The sequence below is a fragment of the Mustela putorius genome, unplaced genomic scaffold (genome assembly GCF_011764305.1).
Source record: "Mustela putorius furo isolate JIRA1106 unplaced genomic scaffold, ASM1176430v1.1 tig00003853_pilon_pilon_pilon, whole genome shotgun sequence".
NCBI lineage: Eukaryota > Metazoa > Chordata > Mammalia > Carnivora > Mustelidae > Mustela > Mustela putorius.
The window spans coordinates 8,356,918-8,378,298 of record NW_025422005.1 but is presented as its reverse complement, the minus strand read 5'-3'; the positions used below and the strand labels follow the sequence as shown (position 1 = coordinate 8,378,298).

General features: G+C 51.5%; 2 protein-coding genes and 1 pseudogene across 2 annotated transcripts; all 3 read left to right on the top strand.

Moving 5' to 3' along the window:
* Nucleotides 1-981: 981 nt before the first annotated feature.
* Nucleotides 982-3,418, top strand: LOC101686786 (annotated as a pseudogene).
* Nucleotides 3,419-7,349: 3,931 nt separating this feature from the next.
* NPPB (natriuretic peptide B) lies at nt 7,350-8,966 on the top strand. The gene is made up of 3 exons (XM_004741467.3): nt 7,350-7,639; nt 7,877-8,132; nt 8,694-8,966. The coding sequence occupies exons 1-3, from the start codon at nt 7,523-7,525 to the stop codon at nt 8,708-8,710; spliced, it is 390 nt and encodes a 129-aa protein (XP_004741524.1). The 5' UTR covers nt 7,350-7,522; the 3' UTR covers nt 8,711-8,966.
* Nucleotides 8,967-17,698: 8,732 nt separating this feature from the next.
* On the top strand, nt 17,699-19,505 carry NPPA (natriuretic peptide A). The gene is made up of 3 exons (XM_004741469.3): nt 17,699-17,991; nt 18,093-18,419; nt 19,190-19,505. Exons 1-3 carry the CDS (start codon nt 17,872-17,874, stop codon nt 19,199-19,201), a joined length of 459 nt encoding a protein of 152 aa, XP_004741526.1. The 5' UTR covers nt 17,699-17,871; the 3' UTR covers nt 19,202-19,505.
* The last annotated feature ends 1,876 nt before the right edge of the window (nt 19,506-21,381 follow it).

Sequence of the window (21,381 nt, the reverse complement as noted above, 5' to 3'; positions counted from 1 at the left end):
GACAGACAGAGATCACAAGTAGGCAGAGAGGCAGGCAGAGAGAGAGGAGGAAGCAGGCTCCCCACTGAGCAGAGAGCCTGATACGGGGCTCGATCCCAGGACCCTGGGACCATGACTTGAGCCGAAGGCAGAGGCTTTAACCCACTGAGCCACCCAGGCGCCCCATAGTGCTATTATTCATAATAGCCTGAAGATGGAAGTAATTCTACAGTGGGTGAATGGATACACAAAATGTAGTATGTCCACACAATGGAATATCACTTGGCTCTAAGAAGGGATGACTTTCTCGTCCACGCTACAACATGGATGGATTGAAAACAGTGTGCTCAATGAAAGAAGCCAGGCACAAAAGGTTATACACATATGACCCCAATTTATATGAAATATTCAGAATAGTCAAATCTGTGGAGGTAGAGAGATCAGTGGTTGCCTAGGGCTGGTGACGGGAGGTATGGGATAATGGCAAAGAGGCATGGGGTTTCTTTGAGGTGATGAAAATGTCCCCAAATCGTCTATGATGATGTTCGCATGTATCTGTGAATACAATAAAAGTTGTTGAATTGTACGCTTTATTTTTTTATATAAATTTTTATTTATTTGAGAGAGAGAAGGAGCAGAGAGGAGGGGCCGAGGGAGAGAGAAGCAGACACCCTCTTGAGCAGGGAGCTCATGGGGGGACTCGATCCCAAGACCCTGGCACCATGACCCCAGCCAAAACCAAGAGTTGGATGCTTAACCAATGGAACCGCCCAGGTGCCCCGAAAGTGTAGAGGAAGGAGGAAGCTATTCACCTCCCTCCCCCAATAGGGTAACACAGGGAAATCACTGGGATTATTGAAAATTGGTAGTTTAGAGGCGAAGCCCCCTGGGGGGACCCAGCCTGCTGAGAATGGAGAACAGCAGAGGTGCCTGTGGCCAGCTCTGGGAACACGGAGGCCTTAGAGTAAGGGAGAGCACATCCTCTTTGACCTTCAACACTCAATGGCCCTCAAGATACTCGAGGTAAGGTTAGCCAAAGTCCTAGCCAGGAGGCTGTGCTCTGTGGAGCCCACAATACCTCACTGAGCCCATTTCTCGTTACTCCCTCCACTCCCAGCGCTGGTCTCTTTGCCATTCCCAGATGTGCCAGATGCACCGTAGGACCTTGGGACCAGCTGCTGCCTTTGCTAGGCCCATGTTTGTTCGAGACTGTCCACACTTTTGCCACGTGTGTGGCCGTCCAGGCTGTACTGTCCCTGTATGTCTCCAGCGGCCCCAGGATATTGTCATGGACTCTGGTGATGGGGTCACCCACACTATGCCCATCTATGAGGGGTACGCCGTGCCCTCGCCGTCCTGTGTCTAGACCTGGTTGGCGGAGACCTGATGGACAACTTCATGCGAATCTTCAGAGAGGGTGGCGTCAGCATCAACACCATGGCCGAGCGGGAATTCCTGGGTGACACTGCGGAGAAGCTGTGCTACGTAGCGGTGGACTTGGAGCAGGAGAGGGCTGGCGCTGTGTCGTCCTCTTCCTCAGAGAAGAGCTGTGAGATGCCCGTCTGGCGGTGATCACCGTGGGCAGTGAGTAATTCCAGTGCCCGGAGGTGCTCTTCCAGCCCTCTATCCTGGGAATGGAGTCCTGTGGGATCCTCGAGACCACTTTCAACTCCATCATGAAGTGTGACCTCTGTGCTAACATGGTGCTGTCTACTGGGGCCATCATGTACCCTGTTGTCATTTTGTCTTGCCCATCTAACAGGGTTGGGGAAGTCTTGCCCTCAAGGACCCATTTTCCTTCCTTCCTTCCTTCCTTCCTAGATTTTATTTATTTATTTGTCAGAGAGAGAGAGTGTGTGCAAAGCAGGAGAAGCGGCAGGCAGAGGGAGAAGCAGATTCTCCACTGAGCAGGGAGCCCAATGCAGGATTCGATCCCAGGACCCAGGGATCACGACCCAACCCAAAGGCAGACACTTAACCAACGGAGTCACCCAGGCATCCCTAAAGATTTTATTTCTAAGTTATCTCTACACCCTGAGATCAAGAGTCACATGTCCCACCGACCAAGGCAGCCAGGTGCCCCATGTCCCTTTTCCTTTCTTAACTGACGTTTTCCTGACAGAATACTGTGGGTTGTTAATTGCCTTGAGTTGAAAAATGGTTTGCTTTTACCCCTGTGCATTTATTCCTTCTTTTGATTTATGTAGGAGTTTCGTATGCAATTTTCAGTTCTTGAAAACATGACAAATTTTGGTTTTCTACCGTCAGGAGAGAACATTTGGGCCCAGCGATGCATCATTGTGGGAAAGAAATAAAGTGCTGTGGTAAACAAGAAAAAAAAAAAATTAGACAGTGTTCTCTCTAGACCTTGGGCTTTTACTAAGGGCTGTGATGTCTTATTCTCAAGACATATTTCTCTCTTTTTTAAAAGGTTTTATTTATTTATTTGACAGAGAGAGAGACAGAGAGAAAGAGATCACAAGTAGGCAGAGAGAGAGGGAAGCAGGCTCCTCGCTGAGCAGAGAGCCTGATGCGGGATTCGATCCCAGGACCCTGAGGTCATGACCTGAGCCGAAGGCAGAGGCTTAACCCACTGAGCCACCCAGGCACCCCTCAAGAAATATTTCTAATATTTCTAAAAAAAGGGGTGCAGTTTCTTTTGGGGACTGGTCAGTTAGGGAGATTTGTGTTGGGAGTGACAAAAATTTAACTTAAATTGGTCTAGGCAAAAAAAGTGGTGGTGGGGTGGAATTTATCAGCTCGCATAACTACGAAGACCAAAGTAGATGAACTTCAGCATTTATGGGTCTGGGAGTTCCAATGATTTCACCAGGACGTCGGCTAGAGGCACAAAATGAATACAGGCTTTTCTGGAGGTAGTGGGGAGGAACCTGACCCATTCAGATTTTTGTTTCCTTATGAGGTTATAGAAATGAGAGGCAGGGGCGCCTGGGTGGCTCAGTGGGTTAAAGCCTCTGCCTTCGGCTCAGGTCATGATCCCAGTGTCCTGGGATTGAGCCCCGCATTGGGCTCTCTGCTCAGCGGGGAGCCTACTTCTTCCTCTCTCTCTGCCTGCCTCTCTGCCTACTTGTGATCTGTCAAATAAATAAATAAAATCTTAAAAAAAAAAAAAGAAGTGAGAGGCAATCCCTCCATTACACTCAGATGCTTCAGATATTACTGGTGAGGCTGGGCACGGATGGGAAGAGTTAATAGCTATTTCCTCCCAGGCTAGCAAGCTCACACCTCCCTCTGATAACCAACAATTTGAAGATTCACTTCAAGGGCAGAGAAGAGCTGCACACTCAGGCTGGTTTCCAAAGCACCCCCAACACACACACACACACACACCCCTATGCATGCACCTGCATTGACACCATGGCTGTGAAGAGTCTGATGGCCCTTCTGTAGGTGTTTTCTGGCTTTTGAGAAAGTCTGAACGTCATAGAAGATTGAGACACTAGCAAGGGCTGGGAGCAGGTGAACAGACCTAACCATGAACTAGGGGCAGCAGACATTTGCAGGGCTTCTGTACCCGTGAGAAGTCCTCGTCTAATTCCTTCATTCTACACAAGGGGAAACAGAGTCCCAGAGCAGCAGTATGCCTTGTGTAAAGCCAGACCACGAGAGAGCTGTGGGCAGAGATGTACCACCTGTTGACTCCCTGGGCAGTGCTCCTTGCTTCCTCCTTCCCCTTCCTCTAGTGGTCAGTGTTCTCATGTTGCCCTCTATGGCTGCCCAGGGCTGGAGGTAAGAGTCAGAGGGAAACTGTCCCAGACCTTCCCTTTTTTTTTTCAGCTTCTTCCTTCTGCCAAGAGCCTAGATGTTACAGACTGAATGGCTGTGTTCCTTCCCCCACAAATTCATACGTTGACATCTATTTCCCCAATGTGAAGGTATTAAGAGGTAGGACCACTGGGAAGTGATCAGGTCACGGGTGTGGAGCCCTCACGATGGGATTGGCATCCCTATAAAAGAGAACTCAGAGAACTCCCTTGTCCCTTCTGCCATATGGGGTTACAGAGGAAAGAGCTGCTTACGAACAAGTAAGAGGACTCTCACCAGACACTGAATCTGCCAGCACCTTGATCTGGGACTCCTAGCATCCAGAATTATGAGAAATACATTTCTTTTGTTTATGAACCACACAATCTGTGCTCTTTTGTTAGAGCTGCCCAGATGAACTAAGGTATTAGAGGTGGTAGCTGTCACCTCTGCCCAGGAGGCCCTCCCCATCTTCCTCCTCATGGCTAATTCATTCTTATCCTTCAAAACTTAGCTCAGTACTACCTTCTTCAGGAAGCTTACTCCTCAACTGAGCATTCCTGCTTGTGCTTACAGAGTGCCTAGGACTCTCCTGTATTGGTTGCCACATCATCCGGCAGAAGGGGCGGTTGTAGTTCTGCGACTGTGTCTTTCTCCCTGCACTGTCAGCTCCCCAAGAGCAGAGCTTGTCTTGTTCATGGTGTACCTACCTCCTAGTGAAGGCTTAGTTTTATCTGCAAGGTCCCATTCCCTTCTCGTGACAATCCTGTGATGCAGACATGAGAAAACACGAAGAGAGGTGAACTAACTTGCCCAAGATCATATACGTAGCAAAAGGTTGAGGTGGTGTTGTATGCAGGGAGTCTGATTCCAGAGTCTGGACTCCAGACCATTGTGACCCCAACCTTTGATAAAGGTTTTTGAATAAGTTAAGGGGCTTATTTCTTTCTCTGCAGTTGGCACCTAGCACCTAGCACCTAAGGTTTGACCCTGGCAAGAACCAATTCTGCCATCACAACCACCTTCACGGAGGGCTTATTAAGTATCAGGTTCTATGCTTAGCATTTTACACACACTGTGTTAATTTTGTATTACTACTGAAACACATTCCTGCAAACTTAGTGCCTTAAAATAATATAAACTGATTTCCTTATAGTTCTGGAGAGCAGAAGTCTGAAGTATGCTTTCTCAGTGGGCTAAACTCAAGGTGTTGGCAGGCAGGCTTGTGTTCCTTCTGGAGGCTCTAGGGAAGAATCCATTTCTTTGCTTTTTTTTTTAGCTTCTGGAGGCCACTTACACTCCTTGGCTCATGGGCTCTTCCTCCATCTTCAAAGATGCCAGAAATAGTGTAGACTCTTCTCCATCCCTGACCTGTTTCCATCCTTCCATTTTCTCTGACTCTGATCCTCCTGCTTCCTTCTTATAAGGACCCTTGTGATCACATTAGCCCTCCCCCATAATCCAGGATCATCTTTCCACCTCTAGATCTTTAACCAAGGTGCAAAGCCCCCTTTCCCATGTCAGGTATTCTCAACATATTCTCAGGTTCTGCGGATTAGGGCATGGACATCTTTGGGGGAACATTATGTAGCCTACCACATATACCATCTCACTTAATCCTTATGCAGTAATGTTGTGACAATGATGGTATGATTAGCTCCACTTAATAGGAATGGAAAGTGCATGGCATACACTAGGCACTTAATAAATGTTTGTGCGGATGTTCTGGTGTGGGAACTAATTGATAATATATTGTTCTTCACTGGACAGAAGATCCTAGAGGTTGTATCCAGTCCTGTGTGTTCCCTAAAATCTTTTCCACAATCCCATCTGCTGGGGCAAGTGGAGGCTCTGTCAGAGTATCTAGCACTTAATTATTTTCCCTGGCCTGACTCCCTCCCTAGTGGGGTCACAATCTCCTTCAGGGTGATTATATTTCTAATTCTTTGAATTTCTAATTCTTCCCATAATGCCATGGGCTTTCACAGACATCATTCATTTTCTCCCTTGTAGTCCTTGAAGGGAGGGAGCATATGTTCAGTTTGCAGGAGAGTAGGTGAGGCACAGGTTACATGAAGAGTCATTTCTTGATAGGTGACTTCTGACTGATGGACTCTGTCTTGCTCCCAACACTTCTGCCATCCAGCATTAGGGACTCTCTATGTTCTCAGCAGCCTCTGACCCTCTGGCTCAGCTCTGCAACTGATTGGATTTTCTTGTCTCTTTCACTGACACTTAATCTTTGTATATTTTTTCTGTGGTGCATGTGTGTGCCTGCACACACAACTTTCTATACTGTCAGCGATGACAGTGGATTAATCCAGTTTTTTCTTTTAGTAGGAAACCCTTGCAATGACCCTGGCAATGATTAAGAGAGTCAGGTCTGGAGTCAGACTGCCTGGGTTGCAACTCAAGATTTACCGTTTATCAACTAAGAAGGCAGATTAATTCCTCTGAGCTCAGTTTCCTTGTTTGAAAAATGAAAAGCAGTAGTATTTTTCTCATATATCAGGCAGATGCTATTTTTCTAAGGTAAGATATTTGTTTCAAGGTCACAGCTTCTGCCCTTTGCTGCCTTTTCTCTATCACCCATATAGCATTCTCTCATCCTGCTGCTTGTCAGCACAAGGCATCTGGAAGGGGTGGTGACATCAGTCATGCATGCTTTAGGGGGATTTAATCTGCTGTGTCTCTTTCCAGGACCATTTTTCTTTGATGCCTCATTTGTAATCACAGACAGGAGGTCCAGACCATCTGTTAATGGGAATTAGGTCATTGGTGATCAGATGAAGGAGGCACTGGGGAGGGGCCCGCCTCACACTTCTAGTGTTCCACCAAATAGATAAAAATCTTCCAGTCATCTTTGCTTTTTCCGTCCCATGTTGTCTTGGTGGGGGAGAGGAGGTGTTGGCACCTGGAGGAGATTTGATAGACAGCATTCCTGGGTGACTTCATCTCTGGGCTTTGCCTCTCAAAATTCCAACCAAATCAAGCTCTACCGTTTAAGGGATAGAAGCAGGGTCAGCATTCCAGAAGTTCCTTGTCATGCTCAGGCTTTTAATCAGATGACATTGGAGAATGCACATCCTAGTGCAGGCTGTTTGTGAGAGGGTGGGGAGGGGTCTCCGCAATCCCTACTCCATGCTTGTCTTTCTAGTTAGACCTGAACTGAGGAGAGAAAGACCTCCCGGCTCTAGGTTTGCTCAGAGGGATCAGCACCACGGACAGCGGCCGAGCGAGGGTGCGCAGACCCAACCGTGTGCCCAGTACAGGCAGGCGAGGGGAGGGAAGACGCGCTGCGGTGCTGGGGCGTTGGCTGGGGGCTGTTCTCGCTCTGAGTCACCCCGTGTGCCCCGCACTTGCGTCGAGCCGCGGAACGCTGGAGTTGCCTCTGCCCTCTCCAGGAATGGTTGGGGATGGGTAGGAAAGGCCCCAGGAGTGTTGCAGGAAAAGAGGAAGCAGGAGGCAAAGGACCTGTTGATGTCTCCCGCGCGCTCCCGCCCCCCGGCCGGGCCCATTTCTATACAAGGCCTGCTCTCCCCAGCCTCCACCCCCGGCGAGTATGGTCGCACGCGCGGAGGGGCGCATTCCCCCGCCCTGAGCTCAGCGGGCGGGAATGCGGCGGATAAATCAGAGATAACCCCAGGCGCGGGATAAAAGGCCGACGTTGGCGAAGGATCCAGGAGAGCGCCCGCGGGACCCGAAGAGGTGAGACGCGACCTGGGACGAAGCGCAGCAGCGGCGGCGACAATCTCTTTCTCCACTTGTCTCCAGCGACATGGACCCCCAGACCGCGCTGCTCCGGGCCCTCCCGCTCGTCCTGTTCTTGCTACTAGGAGGTCGTTCCCACCCGCTGGGTGGGCCTGGCCCCGCCTCCCAGCTGTCCGCAATGCAGGTGAGCTCAGCAGCCTGCCTAAAGGCCACGGTGGGTAGCGGGAGTTCAGGGGTCCTTAGCTACTGTCCCAAGAGGTCCTCAGTTTACCCTGGGAAGTAGCGATAAGGGAATCAGAAAGTGACGAGAATGGGTGCCAGAACTCCATACCCACGGCGGTTGGTTCACTTGGGCGCGGGTGAGGGCGGGTCTCCCCAGGTGCCGGTTTCCTGAGGCTCAGGCTATCCCCACGCATTGCAGGAGCTGCTGGACCACCTGCGGGACACAGTTTCAGAGCTGCAGGCCGAGCAGATGGCCCTGGGACCCCTCCAGCAGGACCACAGCCCCACAGAAGCCTGGGAGACCCAGGAGCAACCACCTGCCAGGGCCCTTGGGCCCAGTGACAATGTCCTCCAGGCCCTGAGAAGACTACGCAGCCCCAAGATGATGCACAAGTCAGGGTGCTTTGGCCGGAGGCTGGACCGGATCGGCTCCCTCAGTGGCCTGGGCTGCAATGGTAAAACCCCCTCCCTGCCTCCTTGGGTCACCCTCCCCCATACCTGTGGGTTTCACCACTGGAGACATTTTGGGGTCTGCTGTCTCCAGGGAACACACTGAGGAAAGGACATCTGGACGCTACTCTCTCCTGCTGACAGTTCTTAGGGCCATGGAGTGTCTTTCTAGAAATATTAAATGTGGACATCATTGAGTCCCAACCCCCCCTCTAGCCACCTCCTGCCTCTCTTACCAAAAGGGGCAGAACCACCTTAGGATGAAATCCTGTCATTGTCTGGCAGCCTCTCCTTGGAGCAGAAAGAGTCCTAAGCATTTTCCTCCTGGCTTCCCCTAAACTGTCTATAGCCGCAGAGGCAGAGGTCAGGATCACCAGGGCGACGATGATTCCCAGTTTACAGATGAGGAGACTGAGGTCCAGAGAGAGGGATTATTCCAAAGACTCAAACATCCAGATCAACTGGGGATGGGGGATGGTGGCAGGGATGGCCCCTGGGGCGGAGAAGATCAGATCCTGCCTCAGTTTCCCTCTGATGCCATCATCACTCTTTCTCTCTTCCCACAGTGCTGAGAAGGTATTAAGAGGAAGCCCTGGCTGTAGAGACCTGCATCTGACTCTTCAAAGGCCCCCCTGAGCCCTTTGAGGCAATTTGTATTTATTTGTATTTATTTATTTATTTATTTCAATCATTTTATGTAAGACAGTTCTGACCTCCGAGCACAAATTTTCCATGGTGAAATAAAGCCAACATTATAGGTTCTTTTGAAACTGATTTGTCCCAGTGCATTGAGTAATAAATCATTTAAAAAACAAGAACTAGGGGGGCCTGGGTGGCTCAGTGGGTTAAGCCTCTGCCTTCGGCTCGGGTCATGATCTCGGGGTCCTGGGATCGAGCCCCACATCAGGCTCTCTGCTTAGCGGGGAGCCTGCTTCCGCCCTCTCTCTCTGCCTGCTGCTCTGCCTACTTGTGATCTCTCTATCTCTGTGTGTCAAATAAATAAACTAAATCTTTAAAAAATAATTAAAAAATAAAAAACAAGAACTAAAAACCAAAAAAACAAAAAACCCAAACCTTTGGTTTTCATGAAGATTCCAAAAGTGTCTTAATGTTGGGGCAGGGAGATGGCATCAGGGCTGGTCAGGCAGGGTTGGGGCAGCCTCTCTTCTCTTGAACGGTTTTCCATGTTCTGAAATGTCTATAAATACCTCAAGCATTCAAGACACTTTACAGAAACTGCTTTTTCAAAGCTGGTAGTTGCTCCCTGGCAGTGGAAATGGGCCTTGATACATTTGTGCAAACAAGGGTGTGTGTCAGTATCTGCTTCCTAGTATTCCCTCTGCCTGGAATTCTGCCATCGGAGGTGTTCTCTCTTGGTGATGGCTGTTTCCAGGAAGTCTGAGCTAAAATCTCAAAGATTAGGGGTAGGGTGTGTGTGTGTGTGTGAAAGAGAGAGAGAGAGAGAGAGGCTTATATGCATTTCTAAATGGGGATGAGCCCTCCTTTCTTCCTCAAACCTCAGCTTCCAACATTTAATTCGTGATGTCTCCCTGTCAAGACCTTTAAAACTCAGAGTTTAATAGCATTTTCATTTCCCAAGCCCAGAAGTTTAGAAGTGTCTGGCAACAGGCCCACCATTTTAGGGTGCCCCTCTTCTGGGGGATCAACATCTTCACTTCCTCTCTGCCTCAGAGAGAGGAACCTCTCATGCTAGGGCAGAAAAGGGGACAACCACCGGAGTCCTACTGTGTTGTTTTATTCAGCAGGGATTCCTATGGGGGTCCCTGCCCTGTACTCTATACACCCCCTTCCCCTTGCCTCCTGTGTCCCAGACATCCCGGGCCACACCCCACGGCTTTCAGGCCTCTCCAGACCTTGGCTCATGCAGTCAGTCCCTTTTGCCCAGGATGTCTTTTATGATCCTAGATCTGCAGAAGGGACAGGACTATTCTTATCCCCACTTGATGGATGAGAAAACTGAGACCCAGAAAACCAAAGCCCCGTAGCTGGCAGGATGCGGCCGAGAATGCCAGCCCTGAGACGTGGGCGGAGAGACGAGTGACTCTTGACCCTATGCTCTCTCCCTTGCTCCTGGCCTTGAACTTCTCTCTCCTAACCTTCCTGCTGTTCTCAGCCAGTATTTCTTTGAGGGAGGGAACTGCTGTAAGTGGGCTGGGCTTTGTGTAGTTCTCGTGGACTCAAGGTGGGCCGGAGGGTATGGATAGCCACTGATCTCTATTAAGATTTTCTCTCTCTTTTTAAAAAAGATTTTATTTATTTATTTGACAGAGATCACAAGGAGGCAAAGAGGCAGACGGGGTGGGGGAGGGGAAGCAGTCTCCTCGCTGAGCAGAGAGCCCGATGCGGGACTTGATCCCAGGACCCTCAGACGATGACCAGAGCCAAAGGCAGAGGCTTAACCCACTGAGCCACCCAGGCACTCCATCGATTAAGATTTCTTAAATGAGCCTTAGGAGTGAGATCCTTTCTAATAAAATCGTGAGCCATCTTTTCCTCGCGTGTCTGACCCGGGGAGAGCAAGAGGACTCAGTGTAGTGAGCTTTCATCAGGGCCTCATTAGGCTCCTGGTACAGGTCTGTTAACTTGTGTAGTCCTTACAACAAATCTACTAAGAACTCTCATTATCCCCCATTTTAACAGAAGGGAAACTGAGGCACAGGGAGGTGTTGTAACTTGCTCAAGATCTTTCAGTTAGCCAGTGGCAGAGCCAGGCTTCACAGCTACAGAACCTGGTTTAGCATGCAGGTCCCTAACCACAACACCCCCTGTCCCCTCCCAAGTCAGTGAATGAGGCTTGCTGGTGGGAGGGAGAATTACCTTCCTAATGGCATCACTCAGTTCATTTGCTTGTTGGCAACCTCTTCCCTCTGCTCAGGTGATGAAGGCAGACGTCTCCCAGAGCACCCACTCCCCACATCCAGCCAGCACTCCAGAATTCTTCCCGGTGAGTCTGGCTCGTCCCTATGTAGGGCTTAGGTGATAGAGTCTGTATGTAGGATATATCTGTTTCTTGGACCTTTTCCCCAAACAGAAGTCTGGGAAGGAGGACTCCAGAGAGACCTGCAAGGGAGCCAGCTATGTCTGCCGGAGGATGGGCATGGGTAGCCCGACGTACCCTACGGAGCCACATCCATTGAGTTCCCCATTGTTCTGTGTTTGCAGGAAGCAGAGCACACAACGCTCTGTCTACAGATGCCCTTTAAACCCTGCCCTCCCCAACCTGTGCCCCTGGCTCCTCCAAACGTTCCCCAACATAACTGTAGCCATGGCCACAAGCTCCCTGACTTCCCTACTATTGACGTTGCCCAACGAACCTGCCAGATTATGTCTCTCCATAAATGCTTGTCGCTATAATCTTCCCAGAAACAAGCGCTGGTGATCATAGAGCCCAGGAGGCCTGAGACCCAAGGCTTTGAAGCTGGAGAGAATTTCAGTAGAGGGTGGACAAGCTTTGCTGGGTGCCAAGTGTGGAGGTTACAAAAGTCAGGACAACACTGGGACTTCCTTTCGTGCCACCGACTGCGCACCTGTGACTCTCAAGGGCTCAATGCTGAGTCCTTCTTCATCCCTCTTGTGGCAGCTTTGACCCTTCTGAGAATCTGTGGCAGGAAAAAAGAATGTATTTCTCCCGTAGGGGCAGATCTAAACAGAATCAAACTTGGCCACCTGTCTTTGCTCATGTGGCAGCTCTCAGCCTTCCATCTTGGCCTCTGGAGGACTTTTCAGGCACTCCCCTTAGCTTTAACAACCAGTCCTGTTTCACTAGGTGACCCATTTCTCCCATCGGCTCGGGAGCCAGGCCCGTGCACCTGCCTGGATGTTCTGGAACATTTCTACAACCAAACTCCGGACCTGCCCTGGGACCCTGGCTCCCGCTCTCACGTGGAGAGTCTCCTGTCCTCTGCCTGCTTCTATCTAGCAGCACTGTGCTTTTCTGCCCAGTGATTTTTCTCTGGCAGCCCCAGCCCTCTTGGCTTCCATCGGGGCAGGCAGGCAGTGCTGGGGACTTGACAACTACCAGGAGCCACACTCAACCAACATCTGGCAGCAGGCGGCACTCAAAGACCCCAGCACCGTTGATTCGCAGGTGGCATACATCTTACACGTGTTCTCAGAGTGCAGGGACAGGGGATGGAGCTCCGCTTGGCCGTGGTGGTCATTGACTTCCTTCTTTTCCTAGTCACATCCTCATTCTGCTGAGGTTTCCTGGGATTGGGGCCGAAGGAAACGCCTTATGCTTGGATCCTTCTCTCAGGCTCAGGAGAACCTAAACTAAGAAACCCCCAGATGGTTAAAGCTTCTCCTGGGACTCCACCTCAATGATTAGAGCCCCAGGAATCTGCCTGACTCCATTCTCTGGCTGAACCACCCAGGCGGGCACCGTGTCCACTCCACCTCGTTCCTGGCGTCTCCTACACACAATCCTTCACTTCCGTTCCTGGTCTCTGCTCTCACCACTCACGCTGACATCCGCTCATCAGCTTTCTAACCGGCCTCTCCACTCGTCTGGTTCTTCCTGCATCAGGGGAGAGCCCTGGACCTTCATGTATCAGCCAGAGGGTGACACCTCCTTCCCGTGAAGACCCCAGGGAGGGCAAGGAGCAGTGGCAGGCTCTCAGGTATGTACCTTGGAGGGGTGGGTGGGTAAGAGAGGGACTTAAGGCAAACTCTTTGTTCCAATCATTCAGAAATTTTTAAAAAGATTTTATTTATTTATTTGACAGACAGAGACCACAAGTAGGCGGAGAGGCAGGCAGGGAGAGAGGAAGGGAAGCAGGCTCCCCGCTGAGCAGAGAGCCCGACGCGGGGCTCGATCCCAGGACCTGAGCCGAAGACAGAGGCTTTAACCCACTGAGCAACCCGGCTGCCCCCAGAAATTTTTTTCTAATCAGGGTGTGTCCGATCTGGCTTGGTGCTGGACTAGCACAACCGTGGAGTCCGGCTGCGGACAAGTGCACTGCCTCACGCTTGGCCTGTATCTCTGGCTTCCCAGAAAATGCAGCAATGGCTGCATTGGATGCATTCGCAATGGCTGACCTGGTTCTCATCGATGCTGTCTGACCCCCCTCTCCGCCTCCATGTACCACCCATCCCCGTCCCACAACAGGCGGGATTCCCTGGCAAGGAGAGGTTGCCAAGACAGTTCATGAGTGGATGGAATCTCACATTTCCCCAGTCACTACCTAAGGGAGCTGTGCGTAATGCAGCCCAGAGGGAAGGGGAGTTCATGGCCTTGGAACAGGACTAGGGTGAGGGTGGGCTTGGCACTTGAGCAGTGAGAGACAGGAGTTAGCAAGGACCCCACAGACAAAGTGTCTGTTATGGATTGTGTTCTGTCTAACCAAAAGATATCTTGAAGTCCTAAACCCCCAGAACCTCAGAATGTGACCCTATTGGGAAACAGTCTCACTGTAGAAGGAATGAGTTAAGATGAGGTCTGACTGGCGTGGGGGCAGCTCCTCATTTAATATGACTGGTGTCCTTATAGGAAGGGGAGAGAGGAACACAGAGAGAGAGGACGGCCATGTGACGACAGACGACAGAGGCTGAGATTGGGGTGCTGTGTCTACAAGGCAAGGAGTGCCAACGAGCCCTGGCACGTGCCAGAAGCCAGTCGAGGCAAGGACATCTCCGCCTTACAGGGTTCAGAGGGAACATGGCCTCGATGACACCTTGATTCCAGACTTCTGGCCTCCAGAACTCTGAGGCCCCCCATCTCCTGGTACCTGTGCCCTTGGGATGTCCCTTCCAGGACAAGGAAGTTGTGAAGAGCTTACATAATCTTTCTCTGGACCCGAGGAAGTCAGCTGCATTTCTCCGGAGAGGCCCATGTGGCGAGGAACTGACCTCCAGCCAGCAGTCGTCAAGGAGCTGCGGTCTCTCAGCTGACACAGGAGTGAACTTGAAAGCAGATCCTCCAGCCGAGCCCTGAGCTGACGGCAGCCCCGGCTAATGTCTTAACTGGAGCCTCCAGGAGCCCTGAGCAAGGGACCCCAGCTGGGGAGGGCCAGATTCCTGACCCACGGAAACTGGTAAAGGATGTGCCTTGTTTCAAGTTGCTAAGGTTTGGGGTCATTTGTTACACAGCCGTAGTTAAATAATACACACTGTCTCATTTCTCTTTTCTCCTCGCTCCTGCTTCTCTTGAACGGAACTGCCCCCACACCATAAAGCTTTAGCAACCGGACTTTTGCCTTGGGTCTTGCTTTCTAGTGAACCTGTTGCCAACTTCCAGGGCCAGGGTCCTCCAAGTTGAACCAAAGAAACAGAACATCATTTTTTTTAAAATTTTATTTATTTATTTGACAGAGAGAGAGAGAGCGAGCGCGCACAGCTGGGGGAGCGACATGTGGAGGGAGACGGAGAAACAAACTCCTTGCTGAGCAGAGAGCCTGACAGGGGGCTCGATCCCAGAACCCTGGGATCATGACCTGAGCTGAAGGCAGACACTTAACCGAATGAGCCACCCAGGCACTCCCAGAACATCATTTTCAAAATCAGAAATAACCATCTCCAAATGTGCATCAGGGTCTTACCAATTTCTCCCAACTGGGGCTTCTGTGTTAGACCATTTGTGTCCGACAGAATCATACCATGGACACCAAGAGTTTCTCATACCGATTTTGGACTTGTGCTGCATTGCTGGGACCGAAGCCGCCCGCAGCATCCCCACAGAGGATCCTAAAACGGAAACGCTGAGATGGAAACCAGAGAAGCCGCAGTTCTGGGGTCTCCCACCCATCTGCGACGCTCCTCCCGACATATGACTAAGACAACTTCTTTCCAGTGATCAGGAAATAAAGGCTTTTGATTTTTTGGTTCGTGGGAGAGGTGGGGGTGGGGGGTGGATCTGGTTTCCTGTTCCTTTTGCTTTTCTTCTGTTTCACTCCTCCAGGCTCGCTTCTAAGCACCGTGTTAAAGATCGACTCCTCCACATACACATCCCCTCCCGCCTCCCCCCCCCCCCCAGGTTGAGCAGGGCCATGGGAAAGAAGGGAAATTTACATCGAGCCATTTTCTGTTTTAGGCACAAATCAAAGGCTTTGCTGGGATTGAGGTAGTAAGTGTATCTGAGACCTGTGTTCCCACTAAGTCTCGTCAGGGTAGGAGGGGGTGTGGTTCTATAGGAAGTCCTCTGGGCAGCAAAACTGAATCTTCTTTCTCTTGCCACTCCCCTTCCACAAACAAACAACAACAACAACAACAACAACAACCCCCCCAACACCCAAATGAAACTGAGCAAAAACTTCTGGCTTGTAGAAGAGACTCAGACACTAATGCCCTGCTTCTGTTTCGGTCTGGAAGAGGGACAGTGACTTTCATAAAAGGAGCTGGGAAAATTCTGCAATTCTCCTCCTGGACCCTAGTGCAGCATTTCTGCTGGTCCTTGGGCCACTGACAGACTTCAGAAGTGCCTCAGGACAGAGGAGCGGCGCCGGCCCTCTGGGGCCGAGCCACCTGCCACGACGCCCTTCCGGTAGCCGCTGCCTGTCTGAAAGGGCATCTCCAGGAGACAGGCCGCGTGACGCACACAGCAAGGAGCATCGGTTCTCCCAGTGTGGCTGCTCACTGAATCCTCTTTGCTAATAATAACCCCCGCCGACGCCAACGGAGCGATTAAGCTGTGAGCACATTCCAGGGGCTCATCAGGATACGAGGGGTTTTACCCCCAGAGTTCGTATTCAGGGTTGCGCCCACTTGGGATTTTAGGTTCGGTTCAGCTGACCCAGGTAAGGTTACTAGAGAGGGCTCCTTTCTCCTTAGGTCTTAGACTAAAACCACCCTGGACACCTCTCGTGACCTCCAGCCACATACTGCCCCAATTTCATGTCCTCCCGCAGAGCAGCCTCTCTACCTGATCGGCCAGGGAGTGCGTGCAGCCGGGGAGGGGTCGGCTCAGGGCAGACCTGGGCATCCCACACGCATTTCCTGAGTCCCGTGGAGTATGTCAAAACATGTCAGGTGTGCCAACAGGTCGTGGGGCTTGGAGGACCCCTTCCTTGAGGTGGTCTACACACACACACACACACACTTGCCAAGGGAGTGGGAAGGGGGAGGAGCTGTTCAGAGGCCACCTGGGAGAGGGGGGGCAGGGGGGTATTCAATCAGGAACTGCACTGCGAGGGCTGGTAAGGGACCATCATGCTAAGTGACAGCAGCTGCATCTGTAGGATGGTTAGGACTATGGGCATCCTCGTCAGACCCGGGATTCAAGTCCTGGCTGTGTGGCTTAGGAGCCCAATGACCTTGGTTGGGCAAGTGACGTAACCTCTGTGGATGGGAGCAACACCACCTGCCTCGTGGGGCGGCCAGGACAGTGAGGTCATGCACATAAAGCTTTTGGTAGAGTTTCTGGCCCGTTGCAGTTGGTCAGTGAAGGCAACCATGAGCGCCGTCCCGTCCCGCAGCTAGGCAGCGAGCCACAGCACGTTTGTGCATTAGTCGCTCACCTGACAACCTGGAGAGGTGGGTAGAGCAGGTTTTTACAAATGGGGGCAAGAAGGCGGTGACGATGTGTGTAACTTGGTTTGTGTGGGGCTGCAGTGAGGTCTCTCGACCTTTCCAATGCAGCCGTCGCCCCCCAGTACCTGTGCATCATATAACAGGCTAGCACGAACAGCTGAGCTTAGGGGACAGGGGCCACGCGTTAAACGTGGACAGCCGTGCTCCCTGTGATTTCTCCCTGGCAGCCAGGAAAACGGAGGCCTTGGTGGCTCATCACTCGCCCGGCCTCGCAGGAGTTACATGGAAGGTGTTAAGGGGAACCGTGTGCTGCCCTCACGTCCCCCTCACTCCGTCGGCCAACTCGCCAAAGGACTTTTCCCGGGAGGGTTGGGGGTTTAAAAGCTTCAAATCCAGAGTCTGAGTTTCTACAAGCAGCAAGGTGATGGAATGAAAATGTTGGCGTCTCTAAGTGCCCACCTCCCTCTACACGGTGGAGGGGAAGGAGGAGACGCTTGGCAGAAGGACGGTTCTGTTTCCCAAAACGTCTCAGGGTGTTTACGTCCGGGAGCGGAACCCTCGGGACACTCATCCCATTTGGTTCCCAGCTGACTTAATGCTCTAAAAAATGACTCCCTCTTCACCTGACCGCTGAGAGTGACTGCCAGGAGGGAGAGGGCTGCCCTCACGGCTGATGAGTCAGGTGTGAGGCCAGCTTGAGCATCTGGACTAATTTGTCCCGAGCTGCAGGCCGCCTGCCACTTCCTCCCCACCCGCCCTTATTTGGATGCCCTGACAGCTGAGCCGAAAACCAACTGGGGGAGCTGGGCGCCGGCCAACTGTCACCCTCTGTCTCCCTGCCTGGGTCCCGTTGCTGAGGAGAAAGAAGCCCCAGGCATCGCTGTAAGATAACCAAGGACTCTTTTTTGCTCTTCTCACACCTTTGAAGTGGGAACCTCTTGAGGCAAATCAACAAGAATGTGGCTCTTGCAGCCGAGGGTCCGGGGCTGTTGAGGCTGCTCAAGGTGGAGGGGAGTGACAGGCTCTGCCGGACTGATGGCTTTAAAAGGCCATCTTCTGCTGCTCCTCATTCAGCTGCTTTATCGCTGTAAGTGACAGAATGGGGAGGGTTCTGTCCCTCTCGCGCTCTTGGAGAGCTGGGGGGCTATAAAAAGAGGAGGCGCAGGGCAGCTGGGAGACAGAGGCGGACGGAGGCTGAGAGGGGAAAGGAGAGGACAGAGAAGCAAGCCAGTACCAGGCCACTCCTTGCGCGACGCCAGCATGGGCTCCCCCACCGTCACCGCCAGCTTCTTCCTCTTCCTGGCATTTCAGCTCCTGGGGCAAATAGGAGCGAACCCCGTGTATGGCTCTGTGTCCAACGCAGACCTGATGGATTTCAAGGTAGGGCCAGGACAGGGGCCCCAGTGTGGGACCAGGGGGCTTTGTGACACTGTGCAGGTCAGTGAGACCTCTCTCTTTCCCTGTGTGTTCCTTTTGTAAAGAATTTGCTGGACCACTTGGAGGACAAGATGCCTTTAGAGGAGGAGGTCGTGCCCCCACAAGTACTAAACGAGCAGAATGAGGAAGCTGGGGCGGCTCTCAGCCCCCTCCCTGACGTTCCTCCCTGGACAGGGGAGGTCAACCCAGCCCAGAGAGATGGGGGTGCCCTTGGGCGGAGCCCCTGGGACTCCACCGATAGATCTGCCCTCCTGAAAAGCAAGCTGAGGGCACTGCTTGCTGCCCCTCGGAGCCTGCGGAGGTCCAGCTGCTTCGGAGGCAGGATGGACAGGATTGGAGCCCAGAGTGGACTGGGCTGCAACAGCTTCCGGGTAAGAGGAGCTGGGAATGGATACGGGATGGGGAGGAAGGAAGTTGTGGTTTCACTGAGACCCAGACCTTGTCAAAGAACACCACCAGAGCATGCCTCCTGCAGTAAAGAGACCAGAGTAAAGTTTACTTCCTTGGAAATGTTTGTCTCAAGTTGGGCCAATGACGTCATCCTCAGCTACAGGCTGCCAAGGATATGCCAAGGGGAAAAAAGTTACTGCCATGAGCATTGGGAACTTAAAATGTTCATGGGGCCAAGTCCCCACCATTCTGTTGATTGGGAGCTCATATTTCTCCCCAGAAGTGTCAGATCCCAAAGATTTAAATGATAACGACCAGGGCTGGGGCAACTGGGTGGCTCAGTTGGTTCAGCATCCGACTCTCGGCTCCAGCCCTGGTCATGGTCTCACGGGTTGTGGGATCAAGCCCTGAGTGGAGCTCCACACTCAGTGGGGAGTCTGCTTGAGATTTTCTCCCTCTGCACCTCCCCTCACTCACCAGCACGTGCATGCCTGCTCTCTCTCAATAAATAAATAAATAAATAAATAAATAAATAAATCTTTAAAAGAGAAATAAACACCAAAAACAAAAGAAAGGAAATGACCAGGGTTGATTTATGACTTTTAATGAGCAACTTGTGCCCCAGTTCATGAAAGTTCCAGGGTTGTCCGGCTGGAGTGGGAGTGGGTGGGAGATGAGCACACTCCCGTGAAGTTGACTTTTCTAAGAGGACCATGTCACCAAGCCAAATTTGTCTCTGTTCTCTTTGTAGTACCGAAGATAATGGCCAGGGAGGAAAAGGTGGGCCAGGCCCCGGGGCAAATTTCAGGTGACCCTCATCCCTTGGGGTCTCTCACTCAACTTTGTCACATCTCATTGCTGTCAAGTCGAGCCGTGACGAGCACCGTATTCAAGCTGCAGCCTCTTGTCAACGTTTCTCACATTTTATGCTAAATGTAGATAAAGTGGTTTAATTGTGGCTTCCCCACCTCTCCCATCTCATGCACTTGATTTTAGGATAGACACTCACCTGTTACTGAAAGCGGTTTGAAAGTGAATAAAGTTCAGCACCACGGACAGAAGCCAAAGGTCTGGTTTGGCATGATCTCTTTCTTTTTCTCAGTCTAATAACCCGGTTTTCCTTTTGTGGCAGAGAAGAAGGCTGTTTCTTTCTCCTTCCTTTTAAACATAATAAGATTTATTTTGGGTTGCAGTTTTGGGTTCACAGCCAAATTAAGCAGAAAATACAGAGATTTCCCATAGACTCCCTGCCTGCACACACACAGAGCCTCCCTCACCAGCAACAGCCCCCAGATTGGTGCCTTTGTTAAGCCAAGTGAAGAAAGAGATGTTTCCTTTGTTGACAAACTGCCTTTTGGGTACTTAATTAAAAGGTAGCCACCAGCTTTTTCTAATTCCGGTCCCAGGTACTTGGATGGGTGAGGGGTAGGGTGGTGGGGGGTGGGGGGTGGGTTGGGGGGGGGTGGAGGGGACCAGAGAAGATGCCATTTCTTTGTATCTGCTTCTAAGAAGCAGAGAATGCCAGGCACCAAGTTCACCCACAACAGGAAGCCATGCTCTACTCTACACATCCCCTCTCCATGTCAGAACCTGACATTCCTCCAACCCCTCCCCTCTGGTCACCGACATGTGCACTTTTCCAGCCCTTATTTATCCTGCCCCTTCCTCTTGTAATGCCATTTATCCAGTTCTCCCGAGAACATTCTACACAATCAAGGCTCATGGACAATGCGACTTCGTCCTTGAAGCTGTCCTGATACTACGTGCTCCGTATGAACTGAGCTCGGCACCAGCGGCATTTTGTGTTTAACCATTATAATATGACACACTTTGCCCTGGTAGGTGGTCATTTCTCTGTCCCTGGATTGTAAACTCCTTGAAGGTCAATGTCTGTTCAGCACCACTGCAGGACATGGCCTAGTCCATGCTTTCTAACATCAGCCCAATTGTCTTATTCTTGCATAGAAGTCAGGAAAAGGGGGAGTAAATAGTCATTCACTCTTTATAGGGGTAGGGGGAGTCCAGAAATGAGTTGACAGGGAGTGGAGCGGGGGTGGGGGTGGGGTAAGATCTCTAATCTAGGGGTGCCTGGATGGCTCAGTGGGTTAAAGCCTCTGCCTTCGGCTCAAGTCATGGTCCCAGGGTCCTGGGATCGAGCCCCGTATCAGGCTCTCTGCTCAGCAGGGAGCCTGCTTCCTCCTCTTTCTCTGCCGGCCTGTCTGCCTACTTGTGATCTCTATCAAATGAATAAATAAAAATCTTTTTAAAAAATCTCTAATCTAACCACTTCCAACAAATCTCTTCTTCATGTGGACTTTGAACACAGAAAGGGGTGGGGGGTGGACCAAAAAGCAAAGGATTGGTCAGGACAGGAGCAGACGGGAAAGTGTCCAAACATGGCTCCTGAGGTCCGGGGAGTAGGAGCTGCTAGGAGGGAAGTGTGCGGAACTGGGCAGACTGCCAAGGGGTCACCGTGACACGGTGGGTCCTCCTCAAATGGAACGGACAGTGCCAAATGCACCAATAGTGTCCCTGGAGTTCAGGAAACCCGGGGACAGGTGGAGGGGGGCAGCGCTGACGGAGACCATTTCTAGTGCTGGTGGGATGGCAACTTGAGGCAGATCAACTGAAGACCAAGAAAATCCGATTCCTGGCAAAATAGAGAGCAGAGACGGATGGCAGCACAGAAGCCAGCCCCAAATGTCTACAGCCTTGGCACTGATTGTACTTCTGGTTGGGTATCAGGGAGCCTGTGAGTGGGGCAGACTCCTAAACACAGCACTGTCAGAACACACACAGCTCCTCCGTCTCCTGCTGTGGGCAGCAGCAGCTGAGGGAATGGGTAGGTTTTTAGGGGAGGAAAGCATCTGCAAATGAGATCACGTGGCATTGATTAAGGGGGAGAAGACTGGGAACTTCGTGATTTTTGCTAAGGACTAAGTC

Excerpts from the sequence above, each read along its gene's own strand:
- NPPB (XM_004741467.3), top strand. The coding sequence starts at position 7,523 with ATGGACCCCCAGACCGCGCTGCTCCGGGCCCTCCCGCTCGTCCTGTTC. Across the intron at positions 7,640-7,876 it reads CCCAGCTGTCCGCAATGCAG|GAGCTGCTGGACCACCTGCG; the intron begins GTGAGCTCAGCA and ends CACGCATTGCAG.
- NPPA (XM_004741469.3), top strand. The coding sequence starts at position 17,872 with ATGGGCTCCCCCACCGTCACCGCCAGCTTCTTCCTCTTCCTGGCATTT. Across the intron at positions 17,992-18,092 it reads CAGACCTGATGGATTTCAAG|AATTTGCTGGACCACTTGGA; the intron begins GTAGGGCCAGGA and ends CCTTTTGTAAAG.